The 20,212-nt window shown below is 38.9% G+C and overlaps 3 protein-coding genes across 3 annotated transcripts; 2 read left to right on the top strand and 1 right to left on the bottom strand.

Annotated features, from left to right (window-relative positions):
• Nucleotides 1-9,089: 9,089 nt before the first annotated feature.
• Nucleotides 9,090-9,756, top strand: LOC145429342 (persephin). The gene is made up of 2 exons (XM_080302609.1): nt 9,090-9,168; nt 9,290-9,756. Exons 1-2 carry the CDS (start codon nt 9,090-9,092, stop codon nt 9,754-9,756), a joined length of 546 nt encoding a protein of 181 aa, XP_080158735.1.
• A 790-nt stretch (nt 9,757-10,546) lies between these two features.
• On the bottom strand, nt 10,547-15,439 carry wdr83 (WD repeat domain containing 83). Its single transcript, XM_026171909.2, has 10 exons — nt 15,299-15,439; nt 14,522-14,634; nt 14,162-14,282; nt 13,953-14,058; nt 13,743-13,791; nt 13,409-13,535; nt 13,193-13,260; nt 12,962-13,070; nt 12,394-12,508; nt 10,547-11,403 (listed from the first exon to the last, which is right to left on the bottom strand). The coding sequence occupies exons 2-10, from the start codon at nt 14,622-14,624 to the stop codon at nt 11,248-11,250; spliced, it is 954 nt and encodes a 317-aa protein (XP_026027694.1). The 5' UTR covers nt 14,625-14,634; nt 15,299-15,439; the 3' UTR covers nt 10,547-11,247.
• A 75-nt stretch (nt 15,440-15,514) lies between these two features.
• On the top strand, nt 15,515-19,467 carry wdr83os (WD repeat domain 83 opposite strand). Its single transcript, XM_026171910.2, has 4 exons — nt 15,515-15,699; nt 16,187-16,292; nt 17,355-17,452; nt 19,076-19,467. Exons 1-4 carry the CDS (start codon nt 15,650-15,652, stop codon nt 19,140-19,142), a joined length of 321 nt encoding a protein of 106 aa, XP_026027695.1. The 5' UTR covers nt 15,515-15,649; the 3' UTR covers nt 19,143-19,467.
• Nucleotides 19,468-20,212: the final 745 nt, after the last annotated feature.

Here is a 20,212-nt window from a genome sequence, read left to right as displayed (position 1 = left end):
TATGTTCATTTAAATAAGTGGGTCATAATATAACCTGTCCAGGAGTTCAGTACAACTAAAATGCAGAGCTCGGTGTTGACATTTATCTGTTGGTAATTCAAGTCTTAAGACTAATAATAAAACAGTCTTCAAATCCTTTGAACTCAGGGTTCGTACGGGTGCTTGAAATCCTTGAAAATGAATGAATTTCAATGTTGTCTTTTCAAGGTTTGAAAAGTGCTTGAATTTCAGATGTGGTGGAAAAATGTGCCGTGTTGACCAATCAAAAATGATATGGCAACATGTGGCATCTGGTTGTTTGGGAAGAGGGGGAAGTTTTAGGAGTGACCGGCGAGAGAGAGAGAGCAAGAGTTTTGAAACCTGAGAGATTTGTGACGTTTACCGTGTTTGGAGTCTCTTTTAGTGTGTTGTCTTGTGTGGTTAGTGTGTAGTGTAGTCGTCGTTTTGTTTTGTGTGTCAGTTCTACTAGTGAACGTCACAGTTGCTGCCTTAAAGCCACCAAAGGCAGATTGCAGTGTAAACGCTGAGTGACACACCTGCTGTCAGACCTGCAGGTTTATCCCTGTGCTGTTCTCATCTGTGTTATAGTGGACACAGACTATTTTTTGGAGTTGCATAAATAATTTGTGTGCCTTCTTCTTTGATGTAGAACACCTGATTGTTCTGTAAATAGTTTTAAATGGTTATATAAAAAACGTCTGAGCCTTGGCTGCATTTTTAGGTAAATAGTACCATATAACTTTGTTGTTTGCAAAACTTGTGCACATTTTTAAAAAATGTACAGTTTCTATTTGCATTTCAAGTTATGAAAATGATTCGTTAAACATGCTTGTGGTTTTTACAGTCAAAAATATCACTTTCTACTCATGTTTTATGCACAATATTTACATATTTACAGTATGTCAAAATGAGTAAATAACAGATTGGCAAGATAAACAGTTTTTAAAGGTGAAACATAGAGGCCAAAAGTAGTCAGAAACGGCCAATTATTCCCTGGACCCCAGAGGGTTAGACGCTAAAAGCAAAGTTGTCACCAAGTACTTTTTATATTTGTGTGTATTGCAGCTTTTTTGAGTATTAACTTGGTGCCTTTGGGTGAAATAATGGTAATATGAGGGACCGATCCATATGGTCACAAAGAATAGCCACTTGTTTCTGTGCTACCAAAGTTTCATTCAAACTGTTTATCGTCAGCACCGACACATTAAACTACTTAAACATTATAAATGTCTTCAAGCTCACACTGAGGCCTGTGGGGCACTATCAGCCGCTCAGACAGTTCACACATTTATGTGTGTTTGTATATGAATATTTCATACTTTAAGGCTGCCTGTTTATTTAAGGGAGATGAACAAAATACATTAGAATTCTACATAATAATATGACAGATGATAAATTCAATAGATTTTAAGTAGATGCTTGTGCATTCTTAAAGTCTTATATGTTGAATTGAACTATGTGATGTGTTCAAAGCCTCCCAGTCAGTGCTGTTCTCCATGCCTGTCTGACTGTACATGATGTTATTAGCACAAACACTTTAAAGGTGATCATTTAGGACTTCAGCAATAATACAGACAGCAATGTAGTTAGCAATAAAACAGTTTTATTGGGAATTAACTTAAAAAACAAACAAACATCTGTCTCCTATTTTCTGTCACACAGGAAAGAATTTCTCATCAATATCTGATGAGAAGACTTATTTATTTCTCTTTGGGGGGGGTTTCAACAGGAGAAGAATATCTAACAAGTTGATTTGTTCACATCTTAATTTTTAAGTGAAATGTGCATTTTGAGTTTATACACTATGTATATAAGGCGCCCGTCCTTTTGCAGTATTTTTGTGTGGTGTGTTTTTCTGTCTTAACAAAAGGGGATCAAAGGTATTTAAGTTCACCTGGGATGATTTGTTTTAATTTTCACATGGTCTTACAGAAGTGATGCGAATTGAAACATGCACTTTTTTGAAGGGGGGGGGGGGGGTGCTGGAAAAAAGCTTGAAAAGGGACCTTGAAAGTGCTTAAATATGTACTTGAATTTCACCCTGTGAACTGCAGCATAATCTAAAACACTAAATTTTTCACAGCGATGATAACAGTGGTATTTATTTGGAAATAATGTCTTGCTGTTTAGCATTTTTGTTCACATCCCAGTCTTTAAAGAGTTTAGGAATGAAAACGAAACTTTCACCCTGACACTACATGGCTAAACATAACAATAAAAACATCTGGACACGCCTGTCTATAAAATACAATAAATGAATTATATTCCGTTTTGCTTTAGAAGTGTTTCTAAGTTTCAGTTGTGTGCAGGTATCCCAGAAGTCTTAAAAATATATTAATTACATCTAATAATAAAAAGCCTTGAGTACTAATTTGTTTAAAAGGCTTTGCATCGTGATGCAACTTTGGTGCTCTACAGTTCCAGCTTGTAATGTAATCGGTTTTCACATAGAAAAAACTATGTGAAAACCGATTACATTCTCTAACTTCAAAGTCTAAAAACCAGCTTAAAGATGGTAAAGTGCCACAGAAAAGGCCTTGAGGATGATGAAGATCTTGCTCACCGACCTGAATGTCAGTCTGCAGAAACAGAAGAAGCGACATTAACAATAAATTGAGAAAATCTCTGAAGTCGGTCTCTGTATTTTTAAGGTGTTTTAGAGTCAGACTCAGACAACAGCATAATAATATGGACAACTTTGGTATGTTGGTATTCAAAGGGGTCTTCAGTTGAACTTTTGGCTACTAATAGACACCCTGAAAATGTTGAAAAACAGCAGTATCCTACACCCTGTGTTCAGTATGAACTTTATCTCACCCCATTCATCACGTTTGGGAAAACTGGATGAGTGTTTGGACAGGAGCAGATATCTGCAGCCAGGTTCCAAAATCTAAGAGCAGATTAATGCCAATGATAATGGAACTGCCTGCCTGTCTTATCACGTACAGGTGAAATGTCACTGTGTCATCATGGTCTAGGAGTTTTCAGCTGATGCCAACAACCTTGCACAGCCTCAATCACAGGAGAGGTGTGTGTGTGTGTGTGTGTGTGTGTGTGTGTGTGTGTGTGTGTGTGTGTGTGTGTGTGTGTGTGTGTGTGTGTGTGTGTGTGTGTGAAATCACCTGCTGCTCAGATTAGCTGGAATGAAGCCCTGTGCATTCTTGTGCCTTGATGACAAACGATAGAGCGTCTCCGCTTGGACCAACAGATTTACGGCATGAATAGGAGAAGCTCCGTGCAAGTTTGACATTCCAAGGCTAAATCCTCTCTGAATATTTCCAGTTACAGGAAGGCTGCTCCCTTCATTCCTGACCCGCTCAGCTCAGACGAGCCCTATATGGACTGACTGTCTGACCAGCTCCTCCAGGAATGCACCAGAGACTGCAGCCAATTAGTATTCATAGAATATGAGTGTAACATGTCCTGTTATCAGTTCCTATTTTAAGAGCTTCCTACATGACTATTAGAGTGATAAAAGCCAAATTCATCATGTAGAACTAATTCTTCTTGGATGACACAACTGCAAAACCCTGTGATAGCTCTGCAGTCATCAACACACAGATGCAATATAATACACACGCTCTTACTTTGAAATGGAATCACACTCTTTTTCTTTGATGAACATTAGTTTCTCTGTTTTGGGGGCAGGGGTTGTTGTGTTTGTAGGTTTTGAAACCTACACTGCACACTGTGTATTAAAAAACTTTCCCCATTACATGTATGATGGTGAACTTTTCACTTCATCAAATCAGTTTTTGCAAGGCCACAGTTATCCCAGTTTCTGTCTGAACATGATTATAGGCTGATGGCACTGGTTTAAAGGTAACTGCTATACAAACTTGTATTTGTAACTCAACACTTCACTGATACTTGAAAATGTAGTTAGATTGTGGATAATTATATGTTAGAAGCACACTATGTGAGTATATTCAGTCAGTTGATACAAAAAGCACAAAAAAAGTATAATTTGTATAATTTAAGAAGTGTTACAATTTTAAAAAACCTTGGTGACTAAACTCGCTTTGGTACTAACAATTGGTTTAGGCTAAAAAACTAATAACCACATAAAAGCATCTCTGAGTCCATCCTTTAACTTGCTACAGCATGGAGTGTATTGTAGGGCAATGAGGTGTCTTTCTTCGTGTTGGACTGTACAACATTTTCCCACATACTGAGACAATTTCTCACAATTTGACTTGTTCTAGTTTTTCTAAAAGCCGACTTGCATATAAAATTAACAGGTAACAGCAATTTCAAGTGTCATTAGGAGAAAATGTAGAATATATGACAGGAAGAAGACTTTAGGTCCACTGCACTTGCTTAGTGAAGGAGGTAGGAGTATCACAATCAAATGTTTAATGCCTCTCCTTACCCAGGTAGGATAATTTTCCTCATTGTTGAATGGACAGACACTAAGGAAGCAGTACACTCTAAAGGAAATATATCTTTGATTGTATGCATGTGCTTCACAAGATACAAAAAACAAGGTGCTCAGCATGTAGGAATGCAGAGGCAAAGTGTTATGGAGGGCAGTGATTTTCACTTTAAGGATTTACAATGCTTTGCAAATGTAAAAGTAGGCCAGGAACCAGACAGTTTATTAAAAACCTAGAAGTCAAAGAAGCTGTAATGTGGCCTCTGCAAAATTAGGCCAGTCTAAAGAAAATAGAAAAATACAGGCAAGCATTGTTTTTGGATTTGAAGAGGCCACCAGTACATGACCAGTGGCCATGGCTTATTGGAAAGATGTAGATTGTAGATTTCCTGTGTTTAGGATTGTTGTCATGCTGCATGCAGGACAATGACAACTTGACCAAGTTTTACCTGTCATACAGATGGCCTTACATTTGATTCTACAATACTCTGGCATACAGAGGAGTTCATGATTGACTCGATGAGTGCAAGGTTCCCAGGTCCTGTGTCTGCAAAATAAACCCAACTGACCATGCCACTGTGCTGACAGTTTGTATGAGGTGTTTGTGCTGATCTGTTGTGTTTGGTTTTCACCAAACGTGGGAATGTGCATTATCTCCAGACATCTTCATTTTGGCCTCGTCTGTCCAAAGGACATTGTTCAAGAAGTCTTTTAGTTAGTTCAGATGAAACTCTCCAAAACAAAGCTATGCTGACATATTCATTTTAAAAAGGATTTGTCTGAATAAGGCATACTTGTTCAGTCTTGTTCTAATTGTACTCTCATGAACCTTCATGAACTGAGATGAAGCTCTTGGGGTTTATTTTGCAGTTTCTTCGGATATTGCACATCTTGGGGTGAATTTGCTGGGGCGTCCACTCCTGAGAATATTGTGGCATTGTGTTAGAACGCACCTGAATGCTCCAGGACAGCAAACGGACAAAAACTGCTGACTCTGCTGAAGATCATTTAATCGAGTAAATGTGATTATCAGCACATGACTTACCATCTTATTTCCTATGTAAGCAGTAAGTGTACTCAGTTTTCCAGGACTCCATAGAGCCTGATACTGCTTTAAATGCTGGGTTTCTAACTTTAGAACAATATCAGTCAGTGTGCTTGATGATGTCTGATAAATAGCATCAGAGTTCTATCTTTTCTGTTTTTGTTCATTTACAGAAACTGATGCCACGTTCTTTCCATTCCTGTCTTTTGACAACAGTGGAATTCCAGACGGGCTCGTCACCCTGTAATCCAAAAGGATTGCTCTTGCTCCACTGTATTTCTCCCACCACCTTCTCCCCTTTCCCTGTCTCTTCCTGTCTCTTTAAGAAGTGGAAGGAATGTGTTGGGTCCTTTGCCCTTTTGTTTTCTGGTTTTCTATGCAAATAGCTGGGAAATGGAAGCTTTCTGTAATAAAGGTCTTAATATTCTGAGGACAGCCAACTGAAAGTTTTGTCCAGGCTACATATACATTTACAATAAGACCAAAAAAGATAAGCAAGAATGGCTGGACACATTTAAGTGGTGTCTAGCTGTGGTATTGTGGTGTTTTTCTCTACTTGACTGGTCCTGTTCCAAGTCCTGAATCCATATGGCAATTTAGTCATATGAGAAAGATTTAACCTTTCACCTTTGGTTTTAAAAGAAATTGTTTGTTTTTCAATCGCATTCAATGGTTTTCATCAGAAGATGGAAGCAGCAAGTGTTATTATGTAACTAAAAAGTGGAACATCACTTACCACGTGTGACAAATATGGTCATAATGAGGGGGAGAGGGTCTGCGTACAAATAAGACTCCTGGTGTCAGATGTGAGCGAGCCTGTTGATTTATCCACATCAGTTCAGTGATTGTTGGTCATACACTCTCTTCTCCAGATCAGGAATTCATTTTAATGCCCAAATCCAGTTTCTGAACTTTGCAGACATTTTCATGTTTAAATTTAAATTCCACATACCAAAACACATAAAGAATAAGAGCTAAAGAATTACAAAAGATAAGACGTGCAAATCGTGCTGTGCTGATAGCAAGAATTACAACACAGCAATCACCAGAAAGAACATTAGTTTTACTGAGTCTTCTTAATATTAGAGGTCTGGCTTCAATCCTTTGGACAAAATGAGTGTGTCCAAAGAGATTTTAAGTGTATTTATTACTGCATTAAACAGCACCAGTTCTCATCTATTATACCACTGTTGATATGAATTACTGAGGACTCATCCGTAAGTCTTGAACTAATAATGGCCCACAAAAATTATTGCCAGGAATTTCAATAATTCTTTCAAGGATCAGGCTTTGAAGCCTGAGTAAATTTCTCGATTGAATGAAAAATGAGTATATTTTTAAATAAGCTCTTTAATGGTAAAAGCCTTGTCTATTCATCGAAGACTCAGGCAAATGTAATAATATATAATATAAAATAATATCATATTTTTTGCTCCTCCTGAACTGACTGTTACAAGTTTACCACTAATCATTTTGTCTTCTTCTCGTTTAATTTCTCTATAGGTAGAAGTCGCCACATTTAAACTAGATTTGGTTTAATTCCGTTTTTAAACATTTAAACGCTCACATAAAAACAGAGAGTACAGACTGTCCTGCGGGAAGTAATAAAATCGAAACACAAGGACATTATGTAAACTCCTCGTCTGCTAATTCTGTGTAAAAGCACTTAAAATGTTTCCTCCTGACCTGCTCACAATAACTTTAGTGCATTGGGTCTGTGCACATTTTTACTGCCGTGCAATGAAAACTTACAGGCCTTTTTCTTCGCCTTATATTTTTCAGAGCATTTCTGAATGCTCACAACTTCCGTAGTGCATGTTGACGGAATATTTTGAATATAATGTTGTCATTCATTTGGGATTTTCATGGCATTAACTCTCTTAATCTCATATTAAACATTTACCAAGTGTATAAAATATGACCATGTTCATATTAGAAAACAATTTGGATACAATATGAGCCTTGTGTCATAAAAAGGAGACCTTTTTATAAGATGTTGCTGTTTAGACCAGCCACTTATCCCAAAAGGTGATATGACCCTTCAAAGTTTAGTCAAAAAATTTGCAGAATTAGGAGAAAACATCCAAATTAACAACGCCTGTCTCTGTTACTCTATGTCACGGATACTAGGTTTGCAGTGAAACTACAACATATCCAATCCCCAAGTTATCTCCAATGCATCCATTCGAGTATCAAAGTCTATGAATAATAGATAGAAAGCACTTAAAAGCATAGCAGAAGGTGCTTGTATGAGTGGGTGTAAATGAGGCAAGATGTATAAAGTGCTTTGAGTCCTCAGGTAGAGTAAAAAGTGCTGTATAAGAACCAGTTTATTTACTATTTGTTTTTCAGTGCTGGATTTTTGAGATAATGAGGACTCAAAAATGCAGGACTGAACAAGGCAACTTCAAAGTGGCACATCTAAACATACTCCTATATACTGTACTGTATGTAAATAATCATTGTATTTAGATACATTTTTTTAGGGTTCATTAAATTCGCTAAATTTGCTTTAGCCCAGAGAATATGATATATATACTTTCCGAAAGGAATTTTGAAGCGTTAGAGCACAGGCTTTCCACATCACCTCAGTCCATCTCTAATAATGGATGTCCCAAGCAGAATATCTTTAGTGGGAAGCACAGAGAAAGGCCAAAATAAATGCACAAAGTTTGGTAACTTACAAATGAATTTGAGCTGATTGCATATCTTCAGAATGATAAAGATCATTTGCTAAATAAGGACCAATCGGGCGTTCGCCCTGCATGCGGCTGGCAGAAACTGCCCCCAAATACGAACTTTGATGAAAACGTGAAATTCCAATAGCACTGCCTGTTTAGGCCCTATAACTGTTACATAATCCACATTCTACATATTCCACTTGTCAGCCACACATTGCTGGTGAAATCCCTCAATTTACAGACCAGCTCAAGAGAAGTCACCCAATGTGGAATGTCTGTTGAAGCAGCCCTGTTATGTTCTAATTATAGCCTCCTCTTGTTATTCTTAATGTGTTTCACATTTTCACGTCTCTTGCATTTAATCAAGAAGCAGAACATAAGAGGGCCCAAATATGAGACATTCCACAATGACTCAGTAGGTCTTTTTTATTTCTCAGCCCGTAACACTTCTCATGCATTTCCTCCATTGGTTATTCCCTGTATTTATGTTTGGATAAATTACTATCTATGAATGTTTGACTATTTGCTTGTCTGCATATCTACTGATTCACACAGTCGCACATACCTCTCAGCATTACCAAAGTGACATCACTGTCCACCACTGAGGAGCTTTTAAGAAGCCCTGAGCCTTTGGGAATCCATATTGCTAGGGGCCAGCATCCTCTGGAAAAACATCTGGGAGAATCTCAACAATAAACCAGTGATTTACATCAATTAGATAATCCCAACAGGACAAATTCTGGGTCAAGCGCCCGCCTGCCCTCCTACGCTCCCTGTCAGGCTCAGGTGAGTAGGATAGTCTGTTGGCAAGTAACGGGTTAGTGTCTGTCTCCCCGCTACACCTCCTTGCCTCATCCCTTCACCCCCCCTTATCTCCTGGGGCTATATATTGGAGGTCGCGACTCGTCTGCATCTTAGGCATCACTCGCAGACATACAAACCCACCCCACTTTGATCGACAGCGAAAAACGAAGACCAGAACATAGAGATGAGGTCCCTGTTGAAGTTTGTGGTGATTCTTTTCTGCGTCGAGAGGGGACAAGGCCACTTGCTGAGATCGCTGATTGGTAAGTGAAGACTCAAGTGACGGTTGGAACCGATGACTTTTCGCTTTGAGAATATGAAAATGAAAGTAAATATAGTTGTAAGTGGGTTTATCAGTTGTATAAATGACTTTGTCTTTTCCAGATCTGAAACGACAGACAGCATCTGCACACATTTCTCCAGATGAGGACAAAAGGAGCAGTTATTCAGCTGTGGAAAACAGCCACATGGAAGCTTCTGGAGTCGGACCATCTTTGAATCCCATCGTACCGATCCCAGTTCGATCACGCCGCTCAGCTCTGGACTCCCAGTGCGGCCTCCACTCCATCCTGCTGCAGGTTCGGGACCTGGGGCTGGGCTACGACTCAGATGAGACTATTTTATTCAAGTATTGCAGCGGCACGTGTCCCCGTGTGCGCTCCAACCACGACCTCACCCTCACCAACCTGCTGCTCACTGGACTTCTCCCCAGCCCAGTGCTCGGGGAGCTGTGGCACAATGCACCGTGCTGCAGGCCCACCCACCACGAGGACGTGGCCTTTCTTGATAACTCGCACCGATGGCACAAGGTGGAAAAGCTGTCAGCTGCCGGCTGCAGCTGCGTGGGCTAGATGGCTGAGAGTAAACGGGTACTGTAAAAGGGGGACATGAACTTGGCGAACCTTCTCTTGTAATCTCTGTAAATGAATGAACTTTTGTTCTTTCGTGGTGTGCAGTTAATGAAGCGGAAATCAGTTCTTATGAAATGAGAAACTCAATAAGCTGAAAATAAGCTGTTTTCTTTATGACTTCTGGGTGAAAATATCAAAACTACTTAAATGTTTGATTGCAGTTGCTGTTCTCATTGACTCAGTTTTAATGGCATGTCCGCTAATAATATGTGTTTATGGGGCATTAGAAGTTATCTGTTCAAAAGTGCATTGATCGTTTTTTGTCTTTTAATGAAAGCTTTACTATTTTATTATTGCTAACTGATTTTTGTTGTAAATATTTTCTGATCTAAAAGGGTAAACTAAGCTTACGTGTCAACGCAATTCTTCAACAACAACGTGACCATTTTGTAAATACACTCATATGTATTTATTTAAACTCTTTGGTGCGATGTTGGGGTTGAATAACAGAACTGACATGTACAAAGCTGCGTAGACACGCCCAGTGGTTCGACAATCACTGCGGATTGCAGTGGACAGTTTTTTGTATGTAAGATAAAATGTATGTATGTAAGATAAGTTATTTATTTATTTGATACTTTTTTGTCATTCTCATTATATTTATTTTACAATTACAAATTACATTGCAAATCTACGATGTCCACAATCTCTGATAAAAATAAACTCTTGCTGACCACATCTGTATTTATGGGAGTTTTCTTAGTTGAAAAAGACACATGCAGTAAATGCGTTTGTGTAATTTACACAATGTTTATTATTGAAGGATTTTATATATAAAAAAAAGAATGGCACAAATACAAAAATCACTCATTTTGCAAGCTTGTCTGTTTAACTTGTGGATTTGAAGTGGATTCACAATCACAATGTTTATGTCTGTGAACCAAAGCCAAGTATTTTTCTTTCTTTACTTTTTGCCTCTATATGAGTTGGCTGGTTTGTTAAGGATTCACTTGTCTTCTCGTCAGACTGATTACAAATTAAGAATTTAGTTTACTGATGTAACTCAGCTTCAAACAAAAACAACTCTAATACTTGGAACTTTTTAAGAATTAAACAGTTTCTTTTTAAGATTTTATTCAAGCTGAACCTTTTTCACTTTATTTATTTTTGAGTGGAACACAGAATAAAATTAAATGGAGGAACATTTCTATTTAGCTCTGATAAAAAGCTTGGTTTCTCAGGCATGTCCATTATCACTGGGTGCACACCTAATCCCATTTGATTAGTATGCCAGAGAACAGGTTCTCCTGGTAAGACTCACATAACAAACACTGGTAAGACTCACATAACAAACACTATAGTGATAACTCCATCACCAAACCCAGTGTTTCCAGGCACAACATCTGGCTGTGGGAGGAACAGGTTTGTGCGCTTCTCTAAGGTCCGTAAGATAGACTGTATGTACAGACAGCAGGTTCTTGTTTTCACCCTCTACGTGGCTATCACATCCTCCTCCATCTCCTCTTGCTCTGCGCCCCACACTTGGACACGCCCCTCCATAGCTGTGAGGAGACGGGTCTCTGTAGGGTGGAAGGACAGGGACTGGACAACTGCTTTCCCCACCGGCAGCTTCAACGACAAAGACCCCTGAAAGTAAAACAAGAAAAAATGTTAGTTTGGATGCTAGACTGTATGCTTTTAGTAAAGAATTTTTGTGTGGGTTTGACAAATAACCTCCACTATTCATTATTTTGTCACAAAAAATCACACAGGTTCTACATGATAATGATCTGCTGGGGGTTTGCACTGAGAACGCTCTATTTCCACCCACTGTGGTTCTGACTAACTCTTGCATTTCACCTATTATTTGAACAAGACATGCAATGTTTTTCATGTATTAGACGTTTCTGAAGACGACATTTTCAGACCATTGGTTGCCATCATTTTCTGTGAAAATCCAAAAGATGTGTTTCTTATTCAGTACTTCAGTGCTTCAATCCATCCCTGTGCTCTCATTTCCAAAAGTGGGCAACATTTTGGTGGCAATCAGATTAGCAAATTAGCTGAGATTAGCCAGCCTGCTGCTAAATTTATAATCCCAAAATATATCTGCATTAGCAGTAAGGCTAAAATAAGACACTTGAATGACCAAGTGGGAACTTAACCATCAGTGGAAATGCACAGTCAGGATTAGCAAGGCTAGTTGTGCATATTAAATCCACCTCTACGCAGTCTTTTTCCAGTAAAAAGTTAGTATACCAGCTAAAAAAATATTGTTTTTGAGCCTTTAAACTCACAGAGCTGATCTGGTAACTTAGCGGGCTATTTTGAAATTCAATTCATCAGCTAATGCTATAAGCTAACCATCACTAGATTTGTGTAGCAAAGCTAGTTTACACTCTGGATCTTGCCTGCTTAAGATATCATTTATAAAATGATACATGTGTCTGGAAATGCTACTTGATTATCTTCCCTGGTTACTACACCTAACTGTGATACTAACAAATGATTACAGATGAAAAACCACATTGATGCAAAAGTGACTGACAGAATGCAGATGTTGTTCACTTCATTTAATAACAGTTGTTTTCTGCAGAGGCCCTTTAAGTACCCTTTGAAAATCAAATTCATAGTTACCTCCACCAGGTCCCAACAGTAAACGTGTCCGTCCTCTGAGCAGCTCAGGACGTGCGTGTCTTTACTGGACAGGCAGCAATCCAATTTGTAGCCCTTCATCTTGTGTCCGGTATACCTATAAAAACAAGTATATGATAAAAACACGAGTTAAAAAACGTATTTACATCAGTAAACCATACCATTTAGAATCTTGTAATGATTCACTATAATTTAACTGCGCTCTGTGGTAAATTTCTAAATTTCATTTTATGTCATTTGGACCTGAGGTTATGTTAAATGTTGAGGTATCTCGAGTGATGTCATTCGGACATTATTCAAGAGCACAACCAACGGTCGCGAGGGACAAATGTATGTTCTCTGACAAGCTGATGGGTGGTTCCTGGCTGCTGCTGAGCGAAACTTGTTGCAAAGAAAATATTGCAACCAGTCAGCTTGTCAGGGAACAAGTTTTCAGATTTCAGTTAGTAACAAAAAGGTAACAAAAAAACAATACTTCTTGTATTGCTTTTACTTTATGAAGCCATAGTGGCAGCACATCACACTGTAAGTGAAAACAATCAGCACTCACTCTCCCAGCATTTCACCGGTGCTCTTGTCTAGAAGTCTGAGTGTTGAATCCAAGCTGGAGCTCAGGGTGCACTGACCATCTTGACTGAAACACACACAGGTAATAGGACCTGGAACGCAAGGATAAAAACACTTCAGTGGTTTTATATTTTCAGTGAAACTGTTTTGCTACAAAAATCAGTTTAAAACAGTAATATCTGCTGAGATTAAACTTTAGAGTTAGATTACTAACTGCTGATGAAGTCAACATGTAGCTGTCCCATTCTCAGGTCGTAGCGCCTCACTCTGCCGTCCACCGACCTAAAACACAAGATCATTATTATTATAAGCTGCCATAGCAAAAATGAACAAAACAGTTGAATAAACGAATCAAATCTCTGTTTTTAAATTGTGAAACTTTTAACATGCAGGTTGTTTTTTTTTTTTCAACTATGTCTGAAGTGCTGACCCGGTGAGCAGCTCGTGTTGTGCCACCTTGAGGCTGCTGATGCCGTCCCGAGCTTCGTCTAGAACCTGGATTGGCTCATATCTTCTGGATCTGGTGTCCCAGCACCGAACCGTCCCGTCTATGGACCCTGAATGACGAGAATACATAAAAATGAAATGCAGTAAATACAAATGTAATAGTTTACACATTTGCTAGGCAAATACGAGAAATACTAAAAAGAGTTCCATTAAAGCATGGAAACTTTGAGAATTTACAGATAACTGACTTTGACATAAAGCAGACACCGGTTAAAACATCCACATTCCATAAATAATTTAATGTCATTATGACTCACCAGACAATATGACTGTTGCCTCCTCATTAAACTGCACGCAGTTAACTTTCTGCAAAGGAAAATTTGAAAAGGAGACAGACAGTAAATATTACATAAAACAAGTACACAGGCACAAACAACAGTGCAGCCGCCATGAAAACATGCAGATGTTTTTCAAATGAAATACCACGATGCCCAAAGTGAAACAGAGCTAAAAAGAGAAGGACCCACCCCGGCATGACCCCTGAGTTTGCGTGTGACCTGGCCAGTGGCAACGTCCCACAGAATCACCGTCTTATCTGAGCTACATGAGCAAATCTGGCTGTTGTCATAGGACCTGTGCAAAGAGCCAACGAGAAAAGGTCATTCATTTATATTACTTCTGATCCTATATTCCTGAGACTAAAACCCTGTGGACAACCCAATGGTAATTCTCTCACCCATCTGCATCCAAAACCTCATATCCATGACCACTGTACGTCTTCAACAAGGTGCCTCGGCTCGTACTCCACAGTTTTAAAGACTTGTCACTGCCACAAGACAGCAGGTAGTTCCCATCAACTTAAAAGACATGGCACAGAGACAAGCTGATATAAGTGGATAACTCAGAACTGAGGAATAGAGCTTACATACTTTGAACTAATGAAATAAAGAACATATTTTATTGAGTTGACCTGAACTTGTAATATTTTATTATGCATATATACATTACAACCAGATTTAGCAATTGAGTCTGTTCAGTCTGTTCAGCCAGCAGCTGAACAGACTGAACAGATAATTTTGGTGGGGCTTTTTCTTACTGTTGAAGCGAACAGCCCTGACAGCTCCTTGCTGACAGTCTATGGTCCTGAGAAGATGTTGAGGAATTTGAGGAGCCTGAGGTCTGGGCTGAGGAAATGCCATCACTTAACCTCTGTTTAAAACACACACATACACACAAACATTTTAGCTACCCACATTAACATCTCCTCCTAAAATGAAAGTCAGAAGCAAGACAGAATACATGTGTATGAATGGGAGAGAGGCGGGTGTTATGGTGATGATGCAAAGAGTAGTAGTGGCACTGCAACACTGGGGGAGATTAGAATTAGATTAGATCAGAGAGACAGCTCAGGTCGAGCAGTTTGGAGACAAAGTCAAAGAGCCAAAGCTGAGGTGGTTTAGACCATAGTATTGAACAAAGGATGTGGAGGTGCCACGTGTGAGGGAAAAGACGAAGACCACAGAGAAGACAAACTGATGATATGAAGGACATGCTGTGGCGATCCCAAACTGTTAAATTCTTCTGAAAGTAGTAGTGTGCTGTAGATTTAAGACAAGAGGTTTACACGGCTACAAAAATTTAAGCTGGTTACGAGTATGATATTACGGAGTATATGATATTCATACAGAAAGGACAGGTTTTTTTATTAGCTTTCACAAAAGCACTACATACCAACAGAAGTATTTAAACTATTTAAGTTACATCACGGATACATTTTGTCAATTTCTCCTTATTCCATGAATGACTTAAAAGACCTCTTGACTAAAAGCAGTCAATTTTATTTACTTCTATGTAACTTATTTCGCTCACTTACTTTTACTAAGACACAGTTTCAGGGACGTGTCATGTTTGCATTCTTGATTAAAAGCAACGTTTCTGCTCAGTTTGTAGCTACAACCGGCTCCTTTAAATCATTTCTTCCATGTTTGTAGCACAGACACGCAATGCATCATGGGAACACTTACTCCCGTCAAAATAAAAGCTCAAATAGCATTTACCGCTTTGATATTGGCCTATGGATTGGGTTAAGCTTTTATTGTTAAATACACCGGAAACGACTCTCTCTGTCGACGCTTTTCCTGAAGTGGCTGGTCAGCTGTCTGTCGGTTTTCGGTGTTTAAACTTATTTTCATTTGCTTACAGTAGGAACACCTTGAAACATACTATGTCATCCAACAATATGGCAGACCCGAGGAGGCAAAATAAAATCTTAAGGTGGGCGTTTAAATCAGTAAACAAGTTTCTACGTTATAGAATAGAGCTAACAGCTAGCTAACCTATATCATTTATAATGAGTGAAGCCTGAAAGGATTAACTGGGCGAATTAGCTGTGGGACTTAATATATACTGCTCTTGGTTGTTTAATTTTTTCCATGACACAAAATCGTCGTGACTAACCCAACCTGTTCCCATTTTGGTTTAACCGTTATTTACCATTGTGATTGTCAATGGGTCTCTTTTGAGTTAGCTGTCAGTCAGTAGCAGTTTTCATAAAGATGTACAATGGTTAACTAAGAGGTTGTTGTAGGGAAAATGTTAACAGCTGCAAATCAAAAACAACCAGTACCAATAAATTAGGCAATAACTTGTAAAATGTGTGTTTATTTATATAAACTTAAGACCAGAGATTTTAACAGTGACCAAGAAACAGTAAGTTTCCCTTTTAGTTGTCTTTGGTTAAAATACGTTTGTGTTGTGACAGGTACAAACCTCCCAGCACAGAGACCAACCCGACACTGGAGGACCCCACGCCTGACTACATGAACCTGCTCGGCATGATCTTCAGCATGTGTGGACTTATGCTCAAGGTGACCTACACACACACACAGCCCTCCTCACACCAAAACTCTGACTTCCATCTCCTTTGTTCTCTGCATGTTTGTGTGTCCACATAAACATGTGTTGCCCAGGAAGGATAGACCTTAGTCCCATTCATTCCATTTAGAAGATTAAAAGTAAACCTGCCTTTTTAGATGAAAGGATGAACAGCAGCTATTGACGTGACCACAAAGGACACGATGAGTGGGGGGGAAAAAAGACGATAGAGCTGAAGTCATTCATTCAAGGTCCAAGGAGAACATTTTTATAACTGACTTTCTTTCAATCACCAACGGGTCATTTTTACTCATTTTTGATTCAAGTCAAAAATTTTAGAAAGAGCATCTTAAATTTTAGGCAAATGCTGGGAATTATTGCATTTGGTGTTTTTAAAGATGGTGTACAAACAGTGGCAACACCTAAAAATGTACTCTCTTGCTGTTTTCACATTTGCACTTAAGCTCTGAACGTTTGTACACATTACTCAAAGGATCCCTGTGTGAGAATGCAGCTTTCTGAATCAGTTGGAGCAGGCCTTAAACACACTTTACTCTCTTCCAGCTCCTCAGTATATAAAACCTGTGGTCTTATTTTGAGCCCATGTGATTCATGTTCTTTCTGTTCCATTCTCTACTCAATACTGTAACTAAGGATTTAGTGATTTAGAGGCTTGTTTGAAAACAGATTTCAGGACCACCCTTGGCTTCAGACTAGATTTTTCCTGGAATGCTGTTATCCTATTTGGACCTCTGTCCAAATGGGATAACAGATGCTCAACACAGCATAACCCCCACACGGGTTATGCTGTGTTAAGCATCTCTGTATGCTTTCTGTGATACGAGCACTTCCAGACCACATAATTGTTCCTCATGTACTTCATGTACCAGTTAAGAGCAATTTAGGAGCTGTGCTGTTAGATGCCCCTCTATTTCTTTAGCATATTTCAGCCTTGCAACTTTTTCACCTTTTTTTTTTTTAAAAAGGTGAAAAAGCTAATAAGCTCGTCAGAACATAAAGACAGTCTAAAGCTGACTCATGTGTTTGTGTTTCAGCTTAAGTGGTGCGCATGGATTGCAGTCTACTGCTCGTTCATCAGCTTTGCAAACTCCCGAAGCTCAGAAGACACCAAACAGATGATGAGCAGCTTCATGTGAGTGTACCATCCCATCTGTGGATGCACTATAAACACACTACGCAATGCATGTGTGGCAGTCCTTCGTAGATTGTTTAATATTTATCGATTTTGAAGGCATTTGATATAAAAGTAAAATTTTTTGGCTCGAACTGGAACAAACTTAAACTATTTTTGTTAGTTCTTAGTTATAATGGCAAGTAAAATGAACAAATGTTTAGATTATAGGAGAGGATTTTGCATTTTTGAAATTGGAGTTTAGACCTATTGTCTTGCTGCAACTGCAAGTCCAGACAAGCCAGCTTTAATGTCCAAAAGCTTTTAAATGTGTGACCTGTGATGGACTGAGCAGTGAAGGAAACTTAGGCACAGGTTAAAGTCCAAAAAAATGATTTTTTTTATTTAACCCAAAAAACGTAATTGGTTAACTCATGCAAAAAGAATCAAAATCTTGGGCCCATAAAAGAGGTCAAAATAACAAAACTCTACTCAAAGTTGACAACACAACTGATAACTCAAACAAACTGACCTAACTTAACGAGACAAAGGGGAAACTTAAATAGTGGCTGATCAGCCCACAAAAACAGGAGAAGGGGTAAAAACACACAAAACCTAACAAAACCAAACATAATGAACTCCAATCCCCCCCCTGGTCCTGAGTTATGGCGTGAACCAATTTGTAGTCTTCCTTTAAAGCTCGCTCCGCCCCTTTTCCACCTCTTGGCTCCTTAATCAAGGGACTGGAACAGCTGCAACTAAGGTAACTCAGAAAACAAAAAGTTAATCATACATAACAGTGTAAACTAAAATGTGCGCACTTATTTTAGAATGCAGTATTATGTGGATATGTGAATTAACTCTAAACCAAAACCAGTTATTTATTGTCCTGTAAATTAATTCCTATATTTAAAGAAAGAAATGTGAATGCAATGTTACTAATAAGCCTCTACACTAACATGGTGGGTATTACCACTGTGTGGCTGTAAGTGCAGCCGTCACAGACCCCTCTAGGTGGTATGTTCGCCTATAAAAGAGCACTACAGTAGGGCACCTGTCCAGGCTTCACAGACAGATTTGCAATGAGGAAAACCTTGTCCATTGTCTGAATGACGTCGTATTAAAAATGAACCTAATGCACTCAAAGATTAGTAATGCAAAATGTTTGGCTCGGCAAATAATGTCGGACGACGAGTTAAAGGCACCAGCCTTGTGTGTGTAGAAGCTGGTTCAAGGCCAAATTTAGGACACTGGTATCCTTGTGTTATTAAACAACGGAAAGTGGCTATGCAGGATAAATGGACAGTGGAGAGCAAATATGACATTGAGGTTATCAGATGAAAATGGTCCCACGTTTGTGGGTGAATTTATGCCATAGAAGCTTCAAAAGGTTCAGGCACAAATTCTACTCTTAGCTGTGCTCAACTGCAGTATTTCATAATACCCAAAGTATTCAGCAAAATAATACAATTAAAAGCAACAAGGAGTGTGTTTTTGTTTTGTAAGCAGTGTAACAATGAGTCATTTTAAAGAGCTCCCCTTTGCAGAAAAAGGTGCTACAAAGCAAAATTTTAACATGCCTTTAAAAACCCAAATTTCACAGTTTTCATGATGGTTTGAGCCCATTTTCTGTGCTGTCTTCAGGCTGTCCATCTCAGCAGTTGTGATGTCCTACCTCCAGAACCCACAGCCAATGTCACCGCCATGGTAACCAAGGGCCAATCTCAGGAGAGAGCAGAAGTTAATTGTGGATGCAGGAGTGGGTGACGGCACATCTGACTGAATCCCCCGGCCATCTATGAGCATAAACAGAGACGAAGAAGAGCATAATGTAATAGAGAGAAAACAGACGAGCAGGAGAGGTAGACAGCAAGGACAGCTCTACGTCAAGATAGAAAGATAAAATATCTTGGACTTCTGTTATATCTTGGGTTGGTAAATATCTTGGTTTCTCTGTTTTTTCTGTTTATAACCTTTTCTAAGTCTTTTGCTTGTTCATGAACTGATGTTGTCAATAAAGTTGTACGGTTTTAAAAGGATCTGCTGGCTTTTATTACTCTGGAGGAAAAGTGTTAAGGATTTGCTTATATGACATTTAAATTGTTTACTTGGCCTTAAATAAATATTTTAACATCTCATTTTTGTGACGCTCGGGTACATTTGACAGGTCACAAAATAAATAACAGACTTTGACACCTCCTATCAAGTTAATCTCTCCCCTATTTACAGTTTGGTTTATTCCACAAAGCTTCACCATCATAGTGAATTACACTAAGTCCTACTGAATCCTCCTGCGAATACTTGGATGTTACTGTATGTCAGTGTTTTGATGCGTGCTTAATTAACCAGGTATGCAAATCCCAGAAAGTTAATTCTGTACGTTTGGATGTAGAGTTTCCAGTGGGAGATACAAACGCTTCACCCAAAACTAAATCTGTCTGAACAGAGTCAACATTCTTGGATCTGCATGTCTCTCACCCTTTCCACAACTGCTAACCGCATCTGCTTTAAACTTGTCAGGTACACAAGTGTTTGTTTGCATGCCTTTCTGAACTCTCAGCCCTCTTAACCAAAAGTCTAACCATCATCAATAAGTTCTAAAACCCATCCTTAAGCTGTTGTTGGTCCCCAGATACTTCAAGGAATCCACCATCACTCCTGTCTCCAAGAAACCGGTGGATTCATGTCTTAAGGACTACCATCCTGCACCAGACAACACGAAGAACATGTCTGCTCTTCCATCCCTGACATGTTGGACCCTCTTCAATTTGCCTTACCAAA

This window comes from Astatotilapia calliptera, chromosome 6 (assembly GCF_964374335.1).
Source record: "Astatotilapia calliptera chromosome 6, fAstCal68.1, whole genome shotgun sequence".
Lineage (NCBI taxonomy): Eukaryota > Metazoa > Chordata > Actinopteri > Cichliformes > Cichlidae > Astatotilapia > Astatotilapia calliptera.
Note: the sequence above shows the minus strand (reverse complement) of the source record. Positions and strands in the feature narration are given on the sequence as shown.

Coding starts and splice junctions, on each gene's coding strand:
- LOC145429342 (XM_080302609.1), top strand. CDS start 9,090: ATGAGGTCCCTGTTGAAGTTTGTGGTGATTCTTTTCTGCGTCGAGAGG. Junction 9,169..9,289: donor CTTGCTGAGATCGCTGATTG/GTAAGTGAAGAC, acceptor TGTCTTTTCCAG/ATCTGAAACGACAGACAGCA.
- wdr83 (XM_026171909.2), bottom strand. CDS start 14,624: ATGGCATTTCCTCAGCCCAGACCTCAGGCTCCTCAAATTCCTCAACAT. Junction 13,261..13,408: donor CAACACGAGCTGCTCACCGG/GTCAGCACTTCA, acceptor CTTGTGTTTTAG/GTCGGTGGACGGCAGAGTGA. Junction 13,071..13,192: donor ACATGTTGACTTCATCAGCA/GTTAGTAATCTA, acceptor CTTGCGTTCCAG/GTCCTATTACCTGTGTGTGT.
- wdr83os (XM_026171910.2), top strand. CDS start 15,650: ATGTCATCCAACAATATGGCAGACCCGAGGAGGCAAAATAAAATCTTA. Junction 16,293..17,354: donor TGTGTGGACTTATGCTCAAG/GTGACCTACACA, acceptor TTTGTGTTTCAG/CTTAAGTGGTGCGCATGGAT. Junction 17,453..19,075: donor CAGATGATGAGCAGCTTCAT/GTGAGTGTACCA, acceptor TGCTGTCTTCAG/GCTGTCCATCTCAGCAGTTG.